This window comes from Lithobates pipiens, unplaced genomic scaffold (genome assembly GCF_037356315.1).
Source record: "Lithobates pipiens isolate NorthernLeopardFrog02 unplaced genomic scaffold, aLitPip1_a1.2 Scaffold_13, whole genome shotgun sequence".
Taxonomy (NCBI): Eukaryota; Metazoa; Chordata; class Amphibia; order Anura; family Ranidae; genus Lithobates; species Lithobates pipiens.
In genome coordinates, this window is record NW_027507718.1 from 284466671 (window position 1) to 284485644 (window position 18974).

Consider the following 18974-nt stretch of genomic DNA (forward strand, 5'->3'; position numbering starts at 1 on the left):
CATCAGTGCCACGTATTGGTGCCATCTGTCATCAGTGCCACGTATTGGTGCCATCTGTCATCAGTGCCACGCATTGGTGCCATCTGTCATCAGTGCCACGCATTGGTGCCATCTGTCATCAGTGCCACGCATTGGTGCCATCTGTCATCAGTGCCACGCATTGGTGCCATCTGTCATCAGTGCCACGCATTGGTGCCATCTGTCATCAGTGCCACGCATTGGTGCCATCTGTCATCAGTGCCACGCATTGGTGCCATCTGTCATCAGTGCCACGCATTGGTGCCATCTGTCATCAGTGCCACGCATTGGTGCCATCTGTCATCAGTGCCACGCATTAGTGCCACGTATTGGTGCCATCTGTCATCAGTGCCACGCATTAGTGCCACGTATTGGTGCCATCTGTCATCAGTGCCACGCATTAGTGCCACGTATTGGTGCCATCTGTCATCAGTGCCACGCATTAGTGCCACGTATTGGTGCCATCTGTCATCAGTGCCACGCATTAGTGCCACGTATTGGTGCCATCTGTCATCAGTGCCACGCATTAGTGCCACGTATTGGTGCCATCTGTCATCAGTGCCACGCATTAGTGCCACGTATTGGTGCCATCTGTCATCAGTGCCACGTATTAGTGCCACGTATTGGTGCCATCATTGCCACGTATCAGTGCCATCTGTCAGTGTCACGTGTCATTGTCCTGGTGCTCCAGGGCCTTCAAAAGTGTATTAGGTAGTCAACAAGTTAGATGTGTAATTTATGCTCCTAGAACACGGGATGGCGCTCCCTGCATGTTGGGCTTCTCTATGTGGCCAGGCTGTGAAAAAGTCCCACACATGTGGTATTGTAATACTCAGGAGGAGTAGCAGAATTTTTTGGGGGGTGTCATTTGTGGTATACACATGCCATGTGAGAGAAATAACCTATTACAATGACAATTTTGTGGAAAAAAAATTAAAATCTTAATTTTGCAAAGAATTGTGGGAAAAAATGACAACATCAAAAAGCTCACCATGCATCTTACTGAATACCTTGGAATGTCTACTTTCCAAAAAGGGTCATTTGGGAGGTATTTGTACTTTCCTGACTTGTTCGGGTCACAAGAAATGAGATAGGCCACCAGTACATCAGATGTGATCAATTTTGTATGATTCGCACCACAGCTTGTAGACTCTCTAACTTTCACAAAGACCAAATAATATCCACTAATTTGGGTTATTTTTACCAAAGATATGTAGCAGTATAAATTGTGGCCAAAATTTATGAAGAAAAATTAATAATTTGCATAATTTTGTCACAGAAACAAAGAAATATGCGTTTTTTTCCAAAATGTTCGGTCTTTTTTCATTTATAGCGCAAAAAATAAAAACCCCAGAGGTGATCAAATACAAATACCACCAAAAGAAAGCTCTATTTGTGGGGAAAAAAAGGACAAAAAATTAATTTGGGTACAGTGTTGCATGACTGAGTAATTGTCATTCAAAGTGTGAGAGCACCGAAAGCTGAAAATTGGTCTGGGCAGGAAGGGTGTTTAAAGAGGAAGTAAACCCTTCCAAACAACTTGGACCTACAGGTAAGCCTAGATTAAGGCTTACCTGTAGGTCCAAGCAATATCTCCTAAACCTATATGGTTTAGGAGATATTTGCCCGAAAATGGGCACCGCTGTCTACGGCGCATGCGCCGTAGACAGCGGCGCGCAGGCGCACTAAATGCGGCAAATCCATGAATGGATTTGCCAAATTTGTCGACTCCCGCGCGCATGCGCGGGAGTGACGTCACGCGGCTTCGCCGAGTGGCAGCGGCGGAGCTGCGAGACGCGACTCCCGTGCGCATGCGCGGGAGTGACGTCATCGCAGCTTCGCCGCTGTGATTCGTCGGAGCTGCGAGACGCCACCAGCAACATGGATGCGGCGGACTACAGGGATCAGCGGCGACTTCGCTGGCTCCTGTGTCAGGTAAGTGACACATAATGAGCTACTATGCGATGCATAGTAGTCCATTATGCTTTACCTTTGCAGGGAAAAAAAAGAGGAAGTAAACCCATTAGGGTTTACTTCCTCTTTAAGTGCCCAGTAAGCAAGTGGTTAAACCTACCAGTATTGTATGTTTTTGTTTTGCATTTACATTTGGCTAGCTCCAGCAAGTATCTGCTGAAGTAAAACAAAAACAAAAAATCACAGTTGTTAAACATTTAAATATTTTAAGTAAATTGATTTAAAAAAAAAGCAGTCAGGTGTGCTCTGGATAGGCACATAGTTGACTACTCTTTCCTGTATAACTGTTGGCTCATTTTTAAAGGATAAGTTCACCTTCTATAACATGTTACACCTGTATCACAGTCTGTGAATAGGGGCAACTACAACTACCATCAGACATTGCGGCTTGTAGTTCTTAGTAAAGGGTGCTGCTGAGGTAGTTCATTGATGTTTCCTGTCGTCCTGTAACTGCCTGTACCAGGTATGGGCAGACCGCTACAGTGACAGTCTGCAGGAGCCTGAGATTACCACCCGTGATCAGCTTATCATGGGTGCAATGCTCTGCAGGCGCCTAATAAAATAAAATGCATTTTTTTCTTTACCTTTCTAAAAAAAAAAAAAAAAAAGTTATCCTTTAACAAGCCTGACATTTTTATAAAAAAAAAGATGCTTTTTCTTACCACTAGAGGGAGACATGTACAAGACAAACTCCAGTAAAGCTTTACGAGTTTACAAGTTCAACATTGCCAGTGTGAAAAAAGATCTAACGTGTCCCTTCACTGAGCAGTTGGTCTCTGGATCAGTATTTTATTTATTTATTTACTCAACTATACTTTGCTAATTTTTGACCATGACAGCTTTTATTCAGTCTAAGGGCCCTTTCACATGGACGTGTCCGTGTACGGGCTCTGCTTTGCTCAGCAGGGATCTCTCCGTCAATCCCAAATGAGCAGGCAGAAGACAGGTCTGTTCTGCATACTGTGCAGGGACCGACCTGTCAGAGTGCCGCTCTCCTTTATGGGGGATCGGATGAAGATGGGCCGTAGAGTCCGGTTTCATCCGATTCGGCAGATGGATGGAAAAATAGGGTTTCCATCCGTCACATTTTAGCAGGTCGGATGTCAGTGGACATATTGCTGCTGACATCTGTCGATCCATAGACCTGTATGGAGCGTCCGTTCAGGTCTGCCTAAAAAACTGACAGGCATACGTGAAAATGGCCTAAATCTTTTTTATTTATTTATTTTTTTCCTTTTAACACCTAATTTTCTGTGATGCACAAAAGTCCTCATTACCATAAAATCTGACATCTGAATGACGACAAGCAGTTGACGCCAGATTTGTGTATCAAGGTCCTGTGATATAGGTGTGTAGCACAAAAGATTGTTACTTTTGTATGGTTGCACTGCAGGTAAATCTAGGGCTCCTGGTACTAGTAATTCAAAGAATCCATTGGAGGCCAAATTTTACCACTAAACTTACTAGGTAACACTTATAACTTCTTTTGAGAATTAACACTTGGATGGTTATTTATCAAGTGGAATATCAAAATGCATAATAAATATATACGCTGATCAGCCATAACATTTTGCCCACTGACTGGATAAGCAAAATTGTAGTGGCTAGATGACTGGGTCAAAGCAACTCCAAAGCTGCAGCTCTTGTGAGCTGGATGTTCCCTGTCTGCAGTCAGGACCTGCCAAAAGTGGTCCAAGGGCGACAACCGGCAACAAGGTCATGGGCAGCCCAGGCTCATTGATGCACATAAGAAGTGAAGGCTGGAATGTGAAGTTTAATCCAATAGAAGAGCTACTGTAGCTCAAATTGATGAAAAAATTAATGCTGGTTCTGATAGATGTCAGAACATACAGCGCTTAGCAGTTGTTTGTGCATGGGGCTGACCCGTCTCCACAGACTGGTCAGGGTGCCCATGCTGACTTGTGTCCACAGCCAAATGCTCCTACAATGGGCCACATGAGCATCAGAAATGGAAGAAGGTGGGCCTGGTCTGATGAATTTAAGAATAGTTTGAGGTGTTGATTTATCCTCCAGATCTCAATCTAATCGAGCATATGTGCTGGAAAAGTCTCATCCATGGAGGCCCTCAACTGAAAGGACTAAAGGATTTTATACTGATTGCTTAGTGCCAGAGACCCCAGCAGTCTAGTAGAGTCCATGCTCAACTGTTTATAGTGGATGGTCATGTTTTGGCTCATCGGTATGTGTGTGTGTGTGTGTGTGTGTATATATATATATATATATATATATATATATATATATATATATATATATAATATTTTTATATTGCCGTTTCACATCCATTGGTTTCTGGGGTCCCCATTTAGAGATTTTTTTTTTTTCTCCCCTCACTTTGACCACTATTTCCAGGACAAGAGAAACCCAGATGAGCTTTTAGCTTTCCCTTTCAAAACAAAATCGTAAAGTTTTATAACTAAAAACAAAACTTTTTTTCTTTCAGTTGTCAATGAGGGTTTTTCCTCACATTGGAAAGATATCCTCTGACATTCTGTTGAGTCTACAGGAGAGGAAGTGATGGGAAAACTCACCAATGAGACACAGATGGCAAAAACTGACATCAGTTTTAATCCTTCCATAATCTAATTTAAATACATTTGGCTCTAGATATAAAGTAATGTGCAATTGTAGGCAAGTGTGGGAAAAAATGCTGTAAAATAAGAATGCTTTCATAAATGTATATTTTTATTTATTTTTATCAATTTGCAAAAATCTATATAAACAGTGCCATCAACATTATTTAATTTCTTCCTTAAAGTGTGTAGTGAACTAATTAATCCACTTATGAAAAATCAAAACCTAAAAAAACATAAATTTCAGTGACACATTCCTTAAACCTCTATTTCAATGTGTGATTTTATCTATGTAGTTTTGGATCAAAGTCCAATATATCTTCTGTGCAGAATGATACTGTGGTTATCTTCCTTTAATCTTCTCATGCATAAAATAAAACTTGCTCCCTAATGTCCCCCCCTCAGGTTTTGGGCTCACCTTTAATTGATGCGACCTCACAACTAAGTTTGGGCAGAAAAAGCGTTTTCTTATCGTACATCACGGGACACAGAGCCATAGTAGTTACTATGTGGGTTATAGGCCACCTTCAGGTGATGGACAGTGTATTCCCTATATAACCCCTCCCACTACTGGGAGTAGCTCAGTTTTTACGCCAGTGTCTAAGGTGTTGGTCACTAGTAAAGATGTGCTGTGCTGTGCTGAGCTCCCACTGGAGCAATCCTTGCTGGGGCTATCCATGCTGACCAGATCCATGCAAAGTGTCTCTTTTGGACAAATTGAATGGTACCCGGGCCTTGTATCCGAATAAACGAGGTTTTGCCTGTAAATGCTTCTCTTTTTAGAGAGCTGGACCCCGGGATCCAGTACTTTTTGGTAGTAAGGCCATAAAGTTTTACTGGTGGAGGTGCTGTTACAGGTCCAGGATAGTGGGTTTCATCGAGGATCCCCAGCTCCTGAAGGTTTAACGGAGCCCACTGTGAAGGGTGAAGATTGGGTCTGGTTGTTTACCACAGAAAACCATGCGGCAGAAAAGGTAAGATCGGTAAATGTTGTCTGCCTATGTGTCACCACGGGGGGCTGTGTTTAGCACTCACGCCTCACGCTGAGAGAACAGTGTTAGGGAGCTGAGATGCTTCTTCCTCCAGGCAGACAGCAGGACCTCCGGTAAGCTTGAGAGGGGGTTTTTCTCCCCACCTATCGCCCCCCTGTGCTGACAGTCTCCCCTTCTTCATGGGGGAAGAAGCGCTTTACATCTTTCTTTTGGAAAAAGAAAAAAAAAAAGAAAACTAGCACGATCAGTGTGGCGCTCGGCAGCTTACAGACACCCCCGCACCCCGCTGCTCCTTCCCGTAGGTCCCAGAGGACCTGTAGCCCGCCTCTCGTGCGGGAAAAGGCTTTCCTTTTAAAAGGAAAGGGGGAAGAACTGTAGGCAATGCAGGGGGAGGGGCTTAGCGGAAATGGCGTCCTCCGATGCCCAACACGAGGAGGCCTGCAGCACATTTTGTGTTGCTGCAGGCTGTGGAGAGACGCAAGACAAACTGGTTTCATCAGGATACAAGAGTTGTTTTTTTTTGTTTTTGTTTTCTTGTCCGCCAAACAGATTTTTTCCCTCCAACCTTCATCTTCCTTCATCTTTCTGATTGGGAGGTAAATGAAAACCCCGCTGCTGCGCGGGGTGATAGTGCCTGTACCAACGCAGAAAAGGTTTCAGGGATTCTACTCCAATCTGTTTGTAGTCCCAAAGAAGGAAGGGATCCGTCCGGTCCTGGATCTCAAGGCCCTCAACAGCTTTGTGAAAGTACAAAGGTTCAGGGTGGAATCAGTTTGCTCAGTGGTCGCTGCACTCCATCGGGAGGATTTTCTGGCATCCCTGGACATCAAGGAGGCATACTTGCATGTCCCCATATGCATCTAGCATCAGAGGCTTCTGTGATTTGCGGTTGGGGACGAGCACTACCAATTTGTAGCTCTCCCTTTTGGCCTAGCATCGGCACTGAGGGTCTTTACCATGGTGCTAGCCCCAATTCTAGCTTTGCTAAGGCAGCGAGGGATTGCAATCATGGGCTACCTGGACAACCTCTTTCTGAGTGCAGCTTCCGCTCAGAATTAAGGGAGGATGTGGCAGCCACCGTGCAAACTCTTAGGGAGTTTGGTTGGGTATTGAACCTCCAGAAGTCGGTTTGTGCCGACTCAACGCCTGGAGTACCTGGGCTTGCTTCTGGACTCCACAGAGGCGAGAGTCTTTCTTCCTTCAGACAAGCTGCAGACTCTTAAAGCTGCAGTGAAGTTGTTGGTGTCCCGCAGGTTGTCGTCACTGTGTTTTTGCATGCAAGTCCTGGGTCTCATGGTAGCCACTTTCGAGGCGGTACCATATGCTCAGTTCCACACTCGAGTCTTGCAAAAGGAGATCCAAATGGGACAAGTCTCCGTTGTCCATGGATTGTCAAATTTGGGTGAGCCATTTAATCAGGGATTCCCTGCTCTGGTGGCTGAGGTCGCCGGCTTTTCATTTAAAACAGGATATTGTTCTTTTTTCCCAGAACCTCGGTCTGTGGAAGAGAGGTCACTACATTCTCTTGAAGTAGTGAGAGCGGTCAAAGTCTATTTAAAGGTGACTGCTCAGATTTGCAAAACAGATGTTTTGCTTTGTATTGCCAGATGGTCCTAAAAGACGAGCAGCGTCAAAATATACTATTTCCAAATGGATTTGTCAAGTGATTGTTCAGGCTTATGGTCTAAAGAGGAAAATTCCTCCTTTTCATATTAAAGCGCACTCCACCAGGACTGTTAGTGGTTCTTGGGCAGTGCATCACCAGGCCTCCATGGCTCAGATCTGCAAGGCCGCAACTTGGTCTTCAGTCCATACATTTACCAGATTCTATCAAATGATAGAATTTTGATGTAAAAGGTCATGAGGATATCACCTTTGGGCGCAGTGTACTGCAGGCTGCAGTATGACTCCTCTTGTCTCTTAATGCCATACTTTTTGTTGTCTCCGTCCCTTCAGTTGCCATTGCTGTGGGGCATCCCAAATGGTAAATACTATGGCTCTATGTCCTGTGATGTATGATAAGAAAATAGGATTTTTATAACCACTTACCTGTAAAATCCTTTTCTTTGAAGTACATCACGGGACACAAAGGTCCATCCCTTCTTTGGTATACACGTGTATTGCTTGGCTACAAAACTGAGGTACTGCCAGTAGTGGGAGGGGTTGTATAGGGAGGGCACTTTTTGTCTTGGGGCGTGCCGGTGTCCATCACCTGAAGGTGGCCTATAACCCACATAGTAACTACTATGGCTTTGTGTCCCGGGATGTACTTCAAAGAAAAGGATTTTACAGGTAAGCTGTTATAAAAATCCTATTTTTCATCTCCCAGGACTAATTTAATGTTTTTTTCTTCTTCCAGTTTTTGTATGTGTCTCCAAATGGCAGTGATTAACCAGTGCATGCAAAAGATAAGAGGCTCCACATAGTGCTTAAACTGTTTAAAACTTTGAACTTTTTTCAAAGTTCAACGCATCCACCGGGCAATTGCATCGGCCTTGGGCACACACTGCAGGCACGTGCTCCCCTAGTGTCCAAAAGGTGAAGCGACGTAGGATAACATCATTTCGCCCAGCTGTGGCATTCTGCCACAGAACCACTTGCCGACCATCCGCCGCAGTTTTAAAGGAAGAAATTAAATAATGTTGATGACACTGTTTATATATTTTTGGTTTTGAATATTGATTGCAACAATTAGTGCAACGTTATTCAATCATGCTTGCTTCCCTTCAACATCCGAAGGTGTCAAGCAGTGTCAGCTCTGAACTGGTCTACCGATCTACTGTCCATAGAAGTCTGGCCAGAAGTGGTCTTCATGGAAGAATTGCAGCCAAAAAGCCATACCTTCAAAGTGGAAACAAGGCTAAGCAACGCATATATGCATGAAAACATAGGAAATGGCAGCAGGTACTCTGGACTTATGAGGAAAATTTTTAAATATTTGGCTGTAGCAGCTGAGGCAGTTTGTTCGTGAAGCCTACATCCACAGAAGATCTGTGGTTATTTCTCCAAGATGTTTGGAACAGCCTACTGTAAAAACTGTCCGCACGTATACCTAGAAGAATTGATGATTGAAGGCAAAGGGTGGTCACACCAAATATTGATTTGGATTTCTCTCCTGTTCATTTACTTTCTATTTTGGTAAAAAATAAACTATTAACAATTCTATCTCTGAAAGCATTCTTCATTTATGCCATTTTGTGTACTTTAAATATTTTTCCACGTTAAATACACAATACAAAGCTGTATAGCTATGAAAATTTGATACTTGGCAAATGCCTTTAGTCAGACATGGCTAGGATATTCTGTAAATTATACAAATGGAGAGTCAGAGATTGAGCTGTCCTTAGACTATTTTCATTATGATTGAGAGTAATTGTATTTGTACTTTCGTTGTAGAAAGCTTTTAGGACTGGCACCAGCACGCGTCTGGATGATCGAGTCTTTGCAATGTGTCAGATAAAATACCAGCCGCTAGTTCATCTGATGAAAATGATCCACCCCAGCCTCTACAGAATAGACAGGCTCACTGATGAGGTATGAAAATCTCTGCATGAAATATTAGCCATTTGCAGGAAGGTTTTGTGTGCTATGCTGTATTTCATTGCAATAAAGCTGCTGCTATAGGATTTGCAAATACTGTATGTAGGCTGTTTTTTTACCTTTTAATCACAACCAAAACCTTTTGTTCACAATGTGACATTGAGTTGCACTACCTTTTGTTAGTGTTCCCCTACCATCAGCAAATTTTCACTTGATCTGTCTGTGTACTGACGACGACTTGTTATGCTTGTAACCCTGGCATGGACTTTTAAAAATGCTTGTCCATTTAACTACTCTTTATTCTCATGCATAGCTTAGGTGCTTGGTCATATTTTTGTTATGTTAACCCTTCGAACATTTTGGCCTTGCTTCGTTTATTTGATGCATGATTTAATGTATTATTTTTTTACCAGTGCAGGATTTCCACCACTGGAGCCTGCAGACACAAACAACCTTTGGCACCTAAATAACTCCCTTTGGCAAGGTTCAGCAGTGTTACAAAGTGCTTTTTCTTGTTTTACTGGTTCTAACCTGGCTTAAGTTATCGTGACCATTTGTATATAAGCCCATACGAGTGATGACTGTATTTCTGCTGATAATGTGATAACTCGATGGAAAGCTACCTTTTTCTTGTTGCCACATACAAGCCTACAGTGCCTAATGGTGATTCCTGCCCTGTTAATTGAGACTGGAATGGAAATGCAGCATCTGCTTCCAGCATTTTAGTATGCCAACATTGAGGGGTACCCCTACATAGCAACCTGGTTAAACTCAAGTCTTCACTAAGTTTTGTTTGCTATATTGACTTTGAAAACACACAGCTTGAACCCTACGCTCTGTGTCCTACAGAGAAAGCATGTGAGCTCCCCCCCCCCCGTATTCTTTTTTGGTTTCATAGACTTTAATAGGAGTGCCCATAAATGTGTGATAAAAGCATTTTTTGGGTGAAATGGACTCCTCTCCACGTGTAGAACTGCACTCCTCCCCTTGCCTAGCCCAGGAAACAGGCTCATGAAGCTTGATTCACGTGCAAATATGCTTATGATGTGCCTATAAAATGCCTGAAGAGAAAAATAAGGGCCAGTCCACACCACACAATGTTTCTAGTAGTTTTTTTTCTTTGTAATGCCTTCCGGTGCATTTTTCATGTGTTTTTCCACATTCCAGTGCAGTTCCTTGCAAAAGAAATGCAGCATGTTCTACTTTTGTTGACTGTAATGAATGGTGTGAACTTTGCCTTTGAAATCCATGTGACCTACTGTCTGCGTTTTTGATGCAGAAGAAAAATGCACTGGACTACATGTGATATGAACTTGCCCTGACAAGGAATATGCTCTGTTTAGGTGTGAATGCAGACTGAAGGTGGTGTTTGTGTGCTATGTTTTTTTCTATAATGTTTTCTTTTCTCTTAGGGTGCTATATTAGTTAATGACCTAGCTGTACCACAGCCACCTCTACAGCACTTGTCAGCAGAGAAGCTTGAAAGAGAAGGGGCCTTTCTCATGGATGCTGGTTCAGTATGTTTTTTTTTTTTTTTTATTATCTATAGTAAAGTATGCTGTAAAAGGATATTCTGTTCAAAACACACAGATTATTATTTTTTTTTTTTTCAACCATACTGGTTACCTTCCCCTTTTTATCCAATTGTTTTCTTGCTCTTTTTCTTTTTTCATTACTCATTTGTGTTTTTCTCTAATTCTTTTCTGTTTAAATTTTTCTTTCCCTGCCCTTTTATCCTCTTTACACCCTAATTTGAATCTCTCAGGATTTTTTTCTTTCACTTTTTATCTTCTTGTCTTATTTTCTTCACACTGTTAAAACTTTTTCCTTTGTGTCACACATGCAAGCTTTCATACTTGATATTGCCTTAAAGAGGAAGTAAACCCTGATGGGTTTACTTCCTCTTTTTTTTCCCTGCAAAGGTAAAGCATAATGGACTACTATGCATCGCATAGTAGCTCATTATATGTCACTTACCTGACACAGGAGCCAGCGAAGTCGCCGCTGTCCCCTGTAGTCCGCCGCATCCATGTTGCTTGTGGCGTCTCGCAGCTCCGACGAATCACAGCGGCGCAACCGCGATGACGTCACTCCCGCGCATGCGCACGGGAGTCGACAAATTTGGCAAATCCATTCTTGGATTTGCCGCATTTAGTGCGCCTGCGCGCCGCTGTCTACGGCGCATGCGCCGTAGACAGCGGTGCCCATTTTCGGGCAAATATCTCCTAAACCATATAGGTTTAGGAGATATTGCTTGGACCTACAGGTAAGCCTTAATCTAGGCTTACCTATAGGTCCAAGTTGTTTGGAAGGGTTTACTTCCTCTTTAACTAGCCAATATCTTATTGAATCTTCCTCCCCAATGCACTGAATTCTACCTACTTTCAACTATTTATTATAACATAGACCCACATGTTCTTTATCTGTGACACTGCTTTTGTCTATTGAAGGGTCACTTCTTTGTACCTGGACTATTATTGCGGGGCCTTCCTGCCCATGCTGTACCCTAATATTTTTACTCAGCAGTAAACACTGATTTATTTATTTTTTTAAGTTGGAGTTTTCCTTTTCTGGTGTCTGTAAATTTGTAAAACTTGAGTAAAAATAATTGTTTTGTCTATCCTACTAATTATTAGCAATGTGCAGAGGGCAGGGGAGGGGTGGGCTTAAGGGTTAGTTTACCATTACCAAAAAGGCTGGTTTTAAAAGCTTAAGGTTTTTTACTATTGTGCATATAAAAAAAACCTTCTGCTTGCAGGAGCCCCACCAATACCCACCTGAGCTCCCTCTCAAGCGATGTGCATGAAAATATAGAAGCAATGTATCTGGATCAGTGCACCCTCGGTAAAACTTTGGGAGCTGTACCTGGACCCCACACAGTGGGGACAGCTTGTAATGTTTTGCTTTGCACAGGTTCCTGCATAGTCGCTCACCTTGGCACATGGTGCAGCCTATTGAGTCAGTCGCAGGGTGCTACACAGGTCCAAGTCCATGGTCCATTGCTATTAAATCCAGTTTCTGAGGACCCTTTTTGATGTATGCCCACTGAGACAGGTGAAGCCTGGACTTTATTTACAGTCCAGTGTCGTGGACAGGTAAGACAGGGTCGCACTGTATCTGTCTGTTACTGTAAAAATAGGGGTATGTTTCCAAAGCAATCACCAGTGTAAAATTATCAAACTTGGCACTATAATTTAACCACTCAGAGCTTTCTCCCATGGGCCAAAAAGGCCAAATCTCTTCTATTCCGGTGTTTTAACCGGAGTCAGATCCCAATATGTTGGTCTTAGAAGACGCAGACACAGAAAGTTAAGAATATCAAGGCAGTATTGGAGGAAGCTGTGGAATAGTTTTCTTCCTCAGATTATTACTATATTGAAAAGGGAGCTTGACACAACATGTTTGCTAACATTGAAATCTCATTGCCTCTGTCTGCAAAAGCCTTGATATGGTGCAACCCGACTCTACTCTGTCTTCATGCCCCTTTGGGTACAAAGAGTCCTGCAAAACACTCCCTGTTCATGCAGTAAGTTTTGACAAAATAATCAATTGGGTCAATTCTGAAAGGATTTTCACTCTCTCCAAAATCTTTGCTAAACTCTATCCAGTGACAAGAGTTAGCAAAGAAGTAGATATGCTGTTATTGAGATGCCACCAGAGGATAGTAAACTACACAGGCTATCTAGACGACCTTCTGAAGGATTCATCCTCCCTTGCAGCTCTCAGATAATGTCCACAAGACAATTCAGCTGCTTCAAGCCATTGGCTGGGTGATCAATTTCAACAAATTTTGCTTTCTATCCTTCCCTTTGCCTGGAATACATGGATTTGGTCGTGAACACATTGCAAGCAAAAGTCTTTCTCTACGGTCACATGCTTAAGCTTGAATTTTGGGCCCCTCTATGTGGCTAGGTTATGAAAGTCTTAAAAATGTAATATCGCCATACTTGGGAGGAGTAGCAGAATGTGTTTTCTCTTTCATTCGTTGACAGACACAACGCCAGTAATCTTGATCGTAGGGTTATTACACCACCTTCAGGAGAGGACTAGGCAGAACGTGTAATACATGTGAAAACAACAGAACTTTACAGTTCCGCCCAGGGGGTGGTCCCTCTAGTAATAACCCCTCAGCCTGCTTCCTGCAGCCCAGTTTTTTCCTGCCTAGTGAAGAAGGACCTAGGCTCCCTGCTGGGACTATTGGTCCTGGGGATGACACAGGCACCTGTAACGGCACGGCGCAGCACTCGGGGTGGTGAGTCCTGCTGTGGGGGCCCCTCAGTCTGCAGCAGCTAGGAGGGTGGGATTGAGCACCTTGTCCTAAGTCCCCAAGGATGGCAGACATGGTGGGTCAGCATGGCAACAGAAACTGGTTTCTTCCCCAGATCTCCCTGCAGTTGCAACCGGCTTGTCTGCAAACAGTGCAGTGCCTTTGGGCGCTTTGTCGGCAGTCCTTGAAACGTTTGTTGCCAGGGTGGAGGCAGTGTGCAGGTGCAAAGGTGGTAAAAAAACGGCCCCTGCGCCCCCCATCCTCCGGGGAGAGTTGTGACTGGTGGCCCTTGCTCTGATGTATCAGAGGATGCTGACCAGGACCGATCGGACAGTGAGGATGATTCCCCGTTTGGATCCGCGCAAGACAAAGCGCTAGTTGGAGCACTCACAGCTGTGTGTGATACACTGAAAATTCAGGATACAGCAGGATCCTCTGCTGAAGTAGCAGTCCCTTTTGGGTCCCGTAAGCCAGCCCGTACACCTAAGGTATTTCCGTATCTGACTTATTTTGATAAGTTCATATACAAGGAATGGGGAAGCCCCGTTTCGGCCCCAAATAGAATGGTGGGGCGTTACCCCTTTGAGGAGAGCCTCCTTAAGAAATGGTCGGCCCCCCGGTCGTGGACCCTCCAGTATCCAGATTAAACAAAGTAACCACTGTAGAAGGGACTCCTGCATTTAAGGACCCTACCGACAGGAAGAGGCAGTGGCCCATTCCCTGTTTACATTGGCGGGTCAGCGATACGACCAGTACTGCCAACAGCACTAGTGTCGCAGGCACTTACTGAGTCGGCAAAACTATTGTACCATGATTTGGTGAACTAGCAGACCAGTTAGTGCATGGCCTTAAGTACGCCTGTGACGCGGCCCTGGATACGCTTCCCTTGCTCTCCAGAACGTCAGTTTCAGCAGTGGTGCTGCGGAGCCTGATTTGGATGAAATGCTGGTCTGCGGACCAGGCATCTAAAAAAGCCTTGACGGATTTACCCTTCCTTGGTGAGCGGCTATTTGGAGCCTCGCCAGAAGACCTTATTAAGAATGTCACAGGTGCTCCCACAGTCCAGGAAGAGTAAGGGGCCACGCCGCAGACAAAGGCCCTCATTTTCCGATCAAAAGCGGCTTTTTCGCCCGCCCGGGACTTCAGCAAAACGCTCCCAGTCCGACAGGGTGATTACTGAGGGACAGAAGCATCCCTGGACTCGCAATCCTAACACACCTGCAAGCAAAAGTGCTACCGTATGAAGGTTTGCTCCCGCCCGTCACTCGGGCGCGGGGTCGCCTTCGGGAGTTTGCAGCCCGGTGGGCCTCTCGGCTGTGCGACCAATGGGTCTGCAATCTGATTTCATCGGGCTACAAGATAGCGTTAGCGTTGCCACCAAACAGATTTTTCCCCTCCAACATACCCTTGCTCCTGGCTCACCGGGAGGCCCTGTTTGGGGCAGCAAGGGATCTGCTAAGCCGCAGGGTGATAGTGCCTGTTCCAGAAACGGAAAGGTTTCAGGGGTTCTATTCCAATCTGTAGTCCCCAAAAAAGAAGGGGTACGTCCAATCTTGGCCCTAAAAGCCCTCAATTGCTCTGTGAAAGTACAGAGGTTCAGAATGGAATCATTTCACTCCATAGTCGCTGCACTCCGTCAAGGGGTCTCCCTGGCGTCTTTGGACATCCAAGACGCATACTTGCACATACCCATATGCCTCAGGCATCAGAGGTTTCTGAGATTTGCAGTAGGGGGAAGACCACTACCAGTTTGTGGCTCTACCCTTTGGCTTGGCTTCAGCACCCCGAGTCTTTACCAAGGTATTCGCTCCAATTTTGCCGTTGTTGCGACAACGCAGAATCGCAATCGTGTGTTACCTAGACTATCTCCTGCTGAGAGCATCTTCCGCCTCAGAATTAGAGAATGTGGCGATCACCATGCAAACCCTGCAGGAATTTGGGTGGGTGTTGAACCTCAAAAAGTCGGTTCTTGTGCCGACTCAGCGCCTGGAGTACCTAGGCTTACTCCTGGACTCCATGGAAGCGAGAGTGTTTCTCCCTTCAGACAAACTGCAGACCTTCAGAGCCACAGTGAAGCTGTTGATGAACCGCAGGTGGTCGTCACTGCACTTCTGCATGCGAGTCCTGGGCCTCATGGTGGCCTCCAAGGCGGTACCGTTCGCCCAATTTCACACCAGAGTCTTGCAGAAGGAGATATTGACAAAATGGGACAAATCTCCATTATCCCTGGATCGACAGATTCAGGTGAGCCAGTTAGTCAGGGATTCCCTTCTTTGGTGGCTGAGATCTCCGGCCCTTCGGTCTGGTAAGTCGTTCCTACCTCTACATTGGGCAGTGATCACAATGGACGCCAGCCTGACCGACTGGGGTGGAGTACTGAGAGTACAGTCGACCCAGGGCCTCTGGTCGAGGGAGGAATCCAAGTTGCCAATCAATGTGCTCGAACTTTGAGCGATCAGGCTATGCCTCTCCACATGGTTGATGAGACTTCAACAGCGTCCGATCAGGATCCAGTCAGACAACGCCACGGCGGTGGCATATGTCAACCATCAAGAAGGAACAAAGCAGCTTGGCTGCAGCATGGGAGGTCACTCACATCTTTCGGTGGGCAGAACGGCATGTACCGGCCCTGTCGGCCATATACATCCCAGAAGTAGAAAACTGGCAGGCTGACTATCTAAGTCTCCAGATGCTGGCCCCAGGAGAGTGGTCGTTGCATCCGGAGGTGTTCAGGCTTCTTAGCCTTCAGTGGGGCACACCAGATGTGGATCTCCTGGCCTCTCGGCTCAATCGAAAGGTGCAGAGGTTCGTATCCAGGACACCTCAGACGCGTTGGTGACTCTGTGGGAACAGATCTACGCCTTTCCTCCGCTAAAACTTTTACCACGTCTGCTCCGCAGAGTGGAGGCAGAGAGGATTCCAGCGATACTGGTTGCCCCAGATTGGCCTCGGTGTCCTTGGTACGCCGACCTAGTATGCCTGGTGGCGGGCCATCCCTGGCGGTTACCGATGCGAGAAGACCTTCTGTCTCAAGGTCCGTTTCTCCATCCTGCTTTACCGTCGCTGGCTTTAATGCTACGGAACCGAGGCCTGTTTGACTCAGTGATTTCAACTATGTTGAGGGCACAAATCATCTTCTTGGAAGATATACCATCATGCATGGAAGACTTATATCTCCATGTGTGAGGAAATGGGGTGGAGTTGGCGCACTTATTCCGTTTCCAGGATCCTGCTGTTCCTACAACAAGGAGTAGACTAGAAACTGGTCTTAAGCACCATCAAGGGACAGATATCAGCCTTGGCTGTCTTGTTCCAACGACCCCTGGCGTCTCGCTCTCTAGTGAGCACCTTTGTACAAGGGGTCCGGCATGTAGTCCCTCCAGTGCGTACACCCTTGCCTCCGTGGGATCTACACCTGGTGCTATCGGCGCTTCAGAAAACCGCCATTTGAGAACCTCAGGGAAATTCTTGTTGACTCTCTCAGAAAATGGTCTTCCTAGTGGCCATTACATCGGCCAGGAGGGTCTCGGAGCTGGCGGCCTTGTCTTGCAAGTCGCCCAATCTTGTTATCCACAGGGATAAGATGGTGTTGTGTCCGCAACCTTCTTTTCTACCGAAGGTGGTTTTGGCTTTTCACCTCCAATTAAGATTTTGTTTTACCGTGTCTGTGTCCTAAACCGACACACCCTAAGGAGGTGGCCCTCCATTCCCTGGACTTGATCCAGGCTCTAAGGGTATATCTGTCTGCCACGGCTCCTTTCCGGAAGTCAGACTCTCTGTTCATTAGCTGGTCCGAAAAAAGGATTGGCGGTCTCGTCGTCCACCATTTGCAGGTGGATCAGACAGATCGTGGTCCAGGCTTGCGCCTTAAAGGGACAGGTGCCCCCATTTCCCATCACGCCCCACCAGGGCAATTGGGACCTCTTGGGCTTTCCGACATCAAGCGTTCTACAAAGTGGATGCAAGCGCATCTTCTGATGCTTGCTTTGGCCACAAAGTTTTGCAGGTGGCTGTGTAATGTTGCAAATTTTACACTTTTTCTTCTGTTAAGAGAAAAGTTACCTTTTTGACTGTTGATGCACTCTGATGCATACGTTGACCGAAGTCCTGATGCGGTTGGTTCAGATGGTGACTCCCCTGTTAGGGAGCACCTCTGGTTGTGGGTGAAGTTATGATGCTGTTCCCACCCCTCATAATTGCACTGCTTGGGGGTGTCCCTATGGAAAAGATTACTGGAGCTGTGTCAGTCAATGAACGAAAGAGAAAATAGGATTTTTTTACTCGCTCTAAAATCCTTTTCCCTGAAGTTTGACAGACACAGCACCCTCCCCTCCTATTGGTTTACATTATACTACTTGTTGATGTACTGAGCTGCAGGAAGCAGGCTGAGGGGTTATTACCAGAGGGACCGCCCCCTGGGCGGAACTGTAAAGTTCTGTTTTTTTTTTGTTTGTTTTTTTTACATGAATTACATGTTCTGCCTAGTCCTCTCCTGAGGGTGGCGTAATAACCCTACGGTCAAGATTACTGGAGCTGTGTCCGTCAATGAACTTCAGAGAAAAGGATTTTACAGTGAGTGCAAAAATCCTATTTTTCTAAGTATGGTGTAAGTTCTAAGGTGTAATTCTAAGTATGCCTATGCTGTTTGTTAGAAATATATTTTTAATTGATAACGATTTGTAAAAAACAAAAAATTGCCTCCATTTTCCAAAAACTTACATTTTAGCAACTTACAATTACATTTTTAAAGATTCGCTATGCTTTTCCAAAAATACCTTGGAATGTTTGCTTTCTAAAATGTCATTGCGTGGGTGTTTCTGGTGCTCCAGGACCACCAAAATATAATAGGTAGTCTGGAAATTAGATGTGTAATTTATGCTTCTTGGAAGCCTAATGGTACTCCTAGGTTTTTGGGCCCTTCTATGCATCTAGGTTATGTAAAAAGTCTCATGTGTTATCCCCATACTTGGGAGGCATAGCAGAATGTGTTTTTGTGTGTAATTCTATGTATGCTTCTGCAGTGTGTGAGAAATAACTTGTTAAAATGGTTGTTGTATACACTTTTTTTATATTTTTACCAACAGGTAAACCTATAATAAGGCATAATACATTGTTTGCCCACTCAGTACCACCGACTACATGAACTGTAAAGATTAATATGGATGTGCTGCCGGGCATTGCTGGTGGTTTGGCTGGTCTACCTAGCAGGGGCTTTTGCTTACTTTGGCCACAGACAATGCCCTGATCTGCATGGGCTGTCACTAGGGAATTCGACATGATTCCCAATACACAACCTTACAATTTACAGGCAATATTAACACTTTTTCTGGGTTGTTTTAAGGCTAGATTCACACCTGAGCATTTTCCGCTCATAAAACACCTGAAAAATGCCCAACAAGCAAAATCCCATTAATTTCAATGGCACCTACACACATCTAAGCGCTTTGTCACCTGAAGAGAAATGCCTGAAGCTCAAAAAAAGAAAATGAGCTTCTTTTTGGGCAGATTACAGGTGTTTTCTGCTTTTTACATTGGTGACCTTTTAAACTGTGCAAAAACGCACGGCTTTCTGCCTGAAAACAAAACACACAG

General features: G+C 44.9%; 1 protein-coding gene across 2 annotated transcripts in view; it reads left to right on the forward strand.

The window, feature by feature from the left end:
• SEC24B (SEC24 homolog B, COPII component) overlaps positions 1–18974 on the forward strand; it is a 127631-nt gene that overhangs the window by 94426 nt on the left and 14231 nt on the right. For both annotated transcript variants that reach the window (XM_077476704.1, XM_077476705.1), the window contains 2 exons: positions 8972–9109; positions 10528–10632. In XM_077476704.1, coding sequence (XP_077332830.1) covers positions 8972–9109; positions 10528–10632 — 243 coding nt within the window. The remainder of the gene's footprint in view (positions 1–8971; positions 9110–10527; positions 10633–18974) is intronic.